Here is a 7,460-nt window from a genome sequence, read left to right as displayed (position 1 = left end):
CCACACCTTAATCTATGGAGTGCAGAAACTCTACCGTATGAAAATACATAAGTGATAATGGTCCAGGCATGGCCGAATGCCAGCCCCCATGAAAGTTCCAGAAAATCCACTTTGAGTGTAGGGAGGTCAGAATCCAACAGCATCAGTAGTCCTTCTTCAACCTCTGAATCTGATTTTTGCTCAAGTCCCTCAATTTCAGCCAGAAAATACCTGAAATCACAGAAAAATACACAAACTCATAGTAAAGTTCAGAAATGTGAATTTAACATAAAAACTAATGAAAACATCCCTACAAGTAACTAGATTCTACTAAAAACATACTAAAAACAATGCCAAAAAGCGTATAAATTATCCGCTCATCACAAGCCAATCTTCACAATGCTTAAAGAGGTAAGGATGTTCGTTATGAGGTCCATTGCAAAGAACAAAATAAAGTTGAACAACCACGTGGAAAAATTTCCTCCAGTTATTCAGAGCCGGTTAGAAAAGGTAAGGAAAGAGTCAAAGAATTGGGTTCCCATATGGACTGGGGATGAAGCCTATAAAAAGTTTGAGGTCCATGGACAACCAACAAACATGGTTGTCGATCTAGAAAAAAGACTTTGCACCTGCCAGTTCTGGATGTTAACAGGTAAATTTTGTTACACTAAAATTATATTTATTTTTATTATATTTATTTTCATTTACATTATCATCATATTCAGTTTAAGCTGTTTTTACTTGAACTATTAAATGGCATGGTCTGGACTTGAACTGCCTTTTGTGCTATACGCATTCCCTGTGTTTATGCCTGTGCTGCTCTTGCACGGGTGAACAGGAGACCAGAGGATTTCTGTCACCCCTTGGTCACAATAGATTCATACAGGAAGACCTACGAACATTACATCAATCCTCTTCCGGGCCAATCCATGTGGAAAAAATCAGCATATAGTCAGCCCCAGGCTCCAAACATCAAACGGAAACCAGGAAAGCTCACAACCAAAAGAAGAAAGGACGCTGATGAGGGTATTAGTATAAACAAGAAAGCTAAGCATACTGTTACCCTAAAGAGACAGCTCAAGCCATTCACATGCACGTATTGTGGTGTAAAGGGCCACACCAAGATGGGTTGCAAACAAAAGAGAGCTGATGAGCTTGCTGCTGCTCTTGCAGCTGCAGCAGCTATTGTGGCAGCTTCCAAGGCCAAAGCTACTCCTATTGGGAGTACACATGCAGCTGAAGCAAGCAACACCGTCACTCCGGGACCACCAGCAGCTGACATTCCACCACCAGTGTTTGCACCGCAAGCTGAAGAGGTTGAATTATCCCAACCAAGCTATGGTGAAACATAAGATGAGGTATAAAAGGTCCCAAAATATTTGTGGTTTACTTCCTATGTTTAACTCCCCTATTCACACTAACTCATACAAATTATTACACTTTACGCAGGCACCACCACCACCAACAACAAGGCCACCTAAATTACTAACCAAACGGAGGACGCCACAACAACCAGTAACTACTTCTGTCGATCCCATGCAAGGAGCAAGTGCAGCCACATCTTCAAGGTTGGAAAGGTTCATGAAGTTTGTTCCAACACCACAGGTCAAGGCACCGAGGAAGAAAAATCCTTGATTTTGGATGTTCTATCAGCTTGTTTAAGAATATATATGGGATTTGGGCATTGGTTGATTTTTTGGGTTTTTTTGTTATTTCTCTAAAGGAATGGCTTTTAGCTAGACTGTTTGGTTTATTTTAATTTTCTGGTAGTAAATACTATAATAGAGTTTATGCTCGCAGGTAGCTGTTTCAGTTTGTTTATCCTTATGTGGTCAATTGATACTGTGTTACATTGACAATGTCTTGTTTATAATCTACAACTACTATTATCAATTTACCTCTTCTCTTCATTCAGTTTGTATTCTATTTTTGTAAAATCTATCTACAAATAACACACCAATAAGCTAAACAATTCCCATACATTCATTAACAGATGCTTTCAAACACAGTTCTTACATTTTTACCATCACGACTAAAACAACAACTAACAGAGAAAAACAGCAACCCTAACATTTGTATCATATATTTCTGGGTCCTTAACTCAGCCTCCAAATTGCCAATCCTCAAAGTAAGACTGACGCTCACTTCTTCATTGTTGTATGCCGCAGTGTCTTCCAAATTTTCTTTATCATCTTCTTCAATGTCTACCGATTGAAAGAACCCACACCATCTTCTTCCACTACTCTGTGAACATGAAATTTAACAGTTACCATCAAAATAGTCAACAACAAATCTTCAGAAAACACTCACGTTGTAATTCGGGCATCCAAAGAAGGGCTTATTTGGGTGGGTCTCCGTTCCAGACCATCGGAGCACAGGATGTTTCCCACACCCACACCGCTCTGGTACTCGCGTGCCTCTACTCTGACTTGGCCTCCTTGTGGTTGATCGCATAGAACTTCCCTCTCTTTCATCTGCACGTCCAACCATCATCCAACCAGCAAAGCAATGGGTACGAGAATGACCAAGGAAGAAGAAGGTAGCTGACGAAGAAGTGCTGCGCTACTTGTGAGTTAGGGTTTAAAAAGGGGTTAGGGACCAAATTGGGTCATAAAAACTTTCATTTGCCACATCAGCCAACCGGTAGACACTCCAGCGTGGCACTCATTCGCCACGTCACTCCCACCAACAACGAACATGACCAGAAAATATGAGGGGGACCACGTTGATGCATTTTTTCCAATCTGGAGGACTTATTTGGTGCAATTGGAAAATCAGGGATTAAATCGGTGCATTTTGTGAATTTCATGGACCACTTTGAGGTTTAACTCTTTTAAAAATTATTTTAATAAAAATAAATAAAGTTTCGTAAGATTAAAATTAAATAATAAATTATTTTATTTATTAATTATAATAACAAATCATTAAAAAAACATTTTTTCCTCTGTTTTATTAGAAACACATTGTATTCGTCGTAAATAAACAAAAGTAGAAATTCACATGTAAGAAAATTAATAACAAAAAAATTATTAAATGATCATGAATTAATCAATTTTACAAGTCATGTCATAGCTGACTTTGATGCGAAGGCAAAATTGAAATTGAAAATGAAAATAAAGAAATGAAAATGCCTCACCAAAACCCAACACAGCGACGTCGTCTCAGTGTCTTACACTCCTGAACGAAACCACACGCCACACGTTCTCTAACACTAGCACCACCGCCACCGTGCCGGAGCATAATGAAGCACCGAACATGGCCACGCGCCTCCTCTTCCTCACCCTTCTCCTCTTTCCCCTTCCCAACCGACACCCCGTCCTCTTCCTCGGCCGCGAAACACACTCGTTTTGTTCGTCGCTGCTCCCACAGCCACCCTCCTCCCTTGCCGGCTGCACCTTCCGACGTCGGCGCTGGCTTCTCGGCGCTACCGTACGACGTGATGGCGAAGATAGCAGCGTCGTTCGATGACCCAACCCTGAAGGCGGCGTCGGTGGTGTGCCGGTCGTGGTGGGAGGCGTTGCGGCCGCTGAGAGAGGCGATGATGCTGCTCCGGTGGGGGAAGAAGTTCAAGCACGGAAGCCCACGGGTGAAACAGAACGCAGAAAAGGCACTGGAGTCGTTCGAGAAGGCGGCGGCGCGTGGGTCTGCACTCGCCATGGTGGACGCCGGGCTCATGTATTGGGAGAGAGGGGAGAAGCAGAGAGCCCTCGATTTGTTCCTGAAATCTGCGGAGCTCGGAAACCATGCCGCACAGTGCAATTTAGGGATTTCGTATTTGCAAGGTATTTATTTTCTAAACTAATTTAAAGGTTGAGTTTCTAATTGTGGATATTGGATAAAGCATATTTGTGCTGTTCATAGTCTGTTGACTTTAGCTCAAACTAGATTAGTTCATATTCAATGGCTTAGAATACACCAGAAAGAACACGGGAATAAACGCGGGAAGGTTGGGAATTGCATTATTTCTGGACTTGGGTACATTATCATTGTCATTTTAGGCTTTCCCTGTGGAACAAACCAATGAATACGTAATTCAGCTCACAGATGCCTTTGTTTGCTTGACCAAAAGTTATTTGGTTCAACTGTTCAAGCCCTGGTCAGATATGCAGCTATGTTAAAACTTGGAATGGAGAGTTTTGCTGCCCAAGAGGTTCTCTTCGGTTTGAACTGGATTTCCTCTATACCTGTGGTTTCGACTTCTGACCAAAAAATTTATGTTATGTGGTATTCATGGCTCTTTGTCAAGATGGATGGTGGCTAGGAATAAATTCTGTGAGTGTTAGCTTGAAAAATGAAATCTAGGCTTAGGAGTTATTCTTCTGTTGTTTCGTGGTATTTAGGAGTGAGGGTTACTCTTTATGCCTGCATGTGTATTATTGTTATATTATTATCTTTAGATTGCCAAAATATAGTTTTGTTGATGGTTAGTTTTCTGATGTTGTTGTACCTTTGCTATACAGCTGAACCTCCAAAGACTGAGGAAGCTATAAAATGGTTGCGGAAAGCCTCCGTTGGTGGGAATGCTCGTGCCCAGTACCAACTTGCACTCACTCTGCATCGAAGTTGTGGGACCAAGAGCAATATGAAAGAAGCTGTGGGTGCTCTATCCTTTTCCTATCTGCATATTTTTCCATTTTCAGTTGGATCTATGTTTTACAATTAGTTTATAGTTTCAGCTATTTTTAAGATCCATCGTCATCATGATATATTATATGATCTTTGCTTTTAACTTGTTTTCCTTGAAACAGGCAAGATGGTATCTGAAAGCTGCAGAAGGAGGGTATGTGCGAGCCATGTATAATATCTCCTTATGCTACTCTTTTGGGGATGGCTTGACACACAGTAATCAATTGGCAAGAAAATGGATGAAGCGGGCTGCAGATCGTGGTCACAGTAAAGCTCAGTATGAGCATGGACTGGCTCTCTTCTCGGTAAGTCCTAACCTCTTGATACCACTCTTTTGCATTTTTAGCGTGGAGCTAAAGAGTAAATGAAACGGATTTGGATCCTCTAAAGTTTGGATTTCACTTTAGAGAGTAAAGTGTGATATCTCACCGTTGATTTCATAGGTGGGACCAAAAATAAATATGAAAGAAAAACTATTCAAGGATAGAAGATCACACTTTACTCTCTAAAGTAAAATTCAAACTTTAGAGGATCCAAATCCAATGAAACAGGCAAAATGTCTGGGTTAACTTTCCTCAATGAAATCCACACATCATTGCAGGAAGGCACTTTATTTTGAATCTGGTATTTTTCTATACTTACTAGTTCTAGAAGCTTGTTAATTGTCAGCTAGGTGTTTCTTTATATTATATTGACTTCTTCATCACCTTTACTTTTTCTGGAAATCAATGCATTACTTTGTTTTATTGATCTCTCTGTCCTAACCTTAGTTCAGCTAGTTTACAAGTGTATCATATGTGGAGACACACACGGACACCCACACCCACACCAAATTTCTGTTTGAGAATCATTTGCCTCAGTTCTGAAATTTGTTGACATTATTATTATAGTGAACCCCAAATTAGAGGGAGATAGCTTTGTTGTTGTTGATTCCATTCCCATTTGGAATTTATTTATACTATTGCAGCAAGGACTAAGATATTCTTAAGCCTTATGGTAATTGATAATTGAAACTAGAGGATTTGATTGAGTCTAAGGTGGACAATATTTTGATTAAAATGTATTCCTGATAAAGGTTTTACATGTGTACAGGAGGGAGACATGATGAAAGCTGTGGTATACTTGGAACTTGCTACTCGGGCTGGTGAAAGAGGTGCTTCTCATGTCAAGAATGAAGCTTCACACCGGCTTTCAGCAGCTTCACGTGATCATGCCATGCATCTCGCTGACAGCTGGCGTGCTCTGCCATCAAAATAAGTCAAATCAGCAGCAGTCAACCCCTTTAAGTGTAAAATCAACAGAGACATTCTAAAGCATAAGAACAAAGAAAGCTGTAGCTGAGCAAGCGGCAAGCTATGCTTACTAATCCCAAACATAAGTGTTCTTCCCATGTATAATAGATAACTTCCTAGCTAGTGCTCTGGCACGTACAAAGCATACTATATCAGTATATCAAGATGTAAAATTAAAAATGGAATAATTTATTTTCACACGTTGAACTTGTCAAAATTCAGTTTCACACGTCTGCGTATACTCTGATGGGTGGTGTTATGTATAGGCTGTCATGGAAGATTGCAGTTTCATATTGACCTGAATCATATATAGAAGCATTATAATGTTGTAGTCAACATTTACACTTCTGCTCTTCTGGGTATGTAATTAGGAGTCTAACCATTACGTGAAAGTTCCATACATTTGATGCATAGTCGCATAGATTGGAATGGCCAGAGATTTGAATGCAGAAAATTTATGCGTGTTGTTCACTAGGCAAGGATGCAAATGAAGAAAATGCTACTTGTAATTTTGCATTGAAGAATTTGACACTTGAAAGTGTGATTCAAAATTTTGTTTTAGGCGTTCCTGTCACCGACAATGGACATGTATAGTTAGTTAATTTCAGCCATTAGGAATTTGGTGGCTGAAGATTGGCATGTGCACATGAAATTTGTATATTGGGGAGGCCAATGCATGTGCTAATAATAAGTTGGCCAGGGAAGGGCACTCTTTGCCTAACCGTGTCATAGTCTTTGATATTGTCACTTACTTATTTTTGTATACCCGCTTTTCAAATTAACAATAATCTTTCTCTCCTAAACTTTTTTTCTTAAAATATTCATACATTTAGCTAAAATTACAGAGATAAAAGAATTAAGTGAATACTGTATCTTATTTGTTCTATTATTTTATTGTCGAGAAATGAATCTTTAGGAGGCAGGCTTCAGATCCTCTGCATAAAATGATAAGCGGTTAGGAAATTTGCTTATAAAAATCGTTTCATGTTCAATCAACATATCTGAAGGTAATACAATACATCTTGCCCTCTTACATGGGGAATATAACCAAAACGCCTTTTACTTGCAGACAAGTTCTTCCAAATTTGGAACCTTTCTCTTTTCTTTTTCAATATCGTCCCACTCCCACACAACAACAGCAAGAGACAGAGTATTAGTAAGCACGAAAAGGCACTTTGCAGTTTGCAAACTTGGAAAAAAGAGCCACCATTAACAAGTTACATATAAATCAAGTCACGGCGTCTAAACCAGTAATAGCATATCTGATGAAAATAAAGCCACAATAATTCAAGCCTGCTGCATAAAATTTCAACGACTAGTTCCTTTTAACATACAAGAAGTATTGATAAAGCATTATTATTTTCATTGGTTCTAACAATATGTGAGAAACTAAGTTGTTTCTGTAACCATAAAGTTCCAAATAATGAATGAATAGAGGATATTCCAGTTAACACACCACAATTGATGTGCTCACAACTGATCAGGAAGCTGTTAAGTGATGAATAGGCTTTCTGACAGTAGAATCATTCCACATACAATAAACTAATCGAAACCTCACAACAA

General features: G+C 39.4%; 1 protein-coding gene across 1 annotated transcript; it reads left to right on the top strand.

Annotated features, from left to right (window-relative positions):
- LOC107643315 (F-box protein At1g70590) lies at positions 3,064–6,371 on the top strand. The gene is made up of 4 exons (XM_016346930.2): positions 3,064–3,761; positions 4,440–4,573; positions 4,728–4,910; positions 5,698–6,371. The coding sequence occupies exons 1-4, from the start codon at positions 3,221–3,223 to the stop codon at positions 5,860–5,862; spliced, it is 1,023 nt and encodes a 340-aa protein (XP_016202416.1). The 5' UTR covers positions 3,064–3,220; the 3' UTR covers positions 5,863–6,371.

The sequence above is a fragment of the Arachis ipaensis genome, chromosome B05 (genome assembly GCF_000816755.2).
Source record: "Arachis ipaensis cultivar K30076 chromosome B05, Araip1.1, whole genome shotgun sequence".
Classification (NCBI taxonomy): domain Eukaryota; kingdom Viridiplantae; phylum Streptophyta; class Magnoliopsida; order Fabales; family Fabaceae; genus Arachis; species Arachis ipaensis.
The sequence above is the reverse complement of the archived record's forward strand: the minus strand, read 5'-3'. Positions and strand labels throughout refer to the sequence as shown.

Bases quoted from the DNA above. Each gene is read 5' to 3' on its own strand.
- LOC107643315 (XM_016346930.2), top strand. From the start codon at position 3,221: ATGAAGCACCGAACATGGCCACGCGCCTCCTCTTCCTCACCCTTCTCC. The intron at 3,762-4,439 runs GTATTTATTTTC...TTTGCTATACAG, and splicing joins AGGGATTTCGTATTTGCAAG to CTGAACCTCCAAAGACTGAG. The intron at 4,911-5,697 runs GTAAGTCCTAAC...ACATGTGTACAG, and splicing joins ATGGACTGGCTCTCTTCTCG to GAGGGAGACATGATGAAAGC.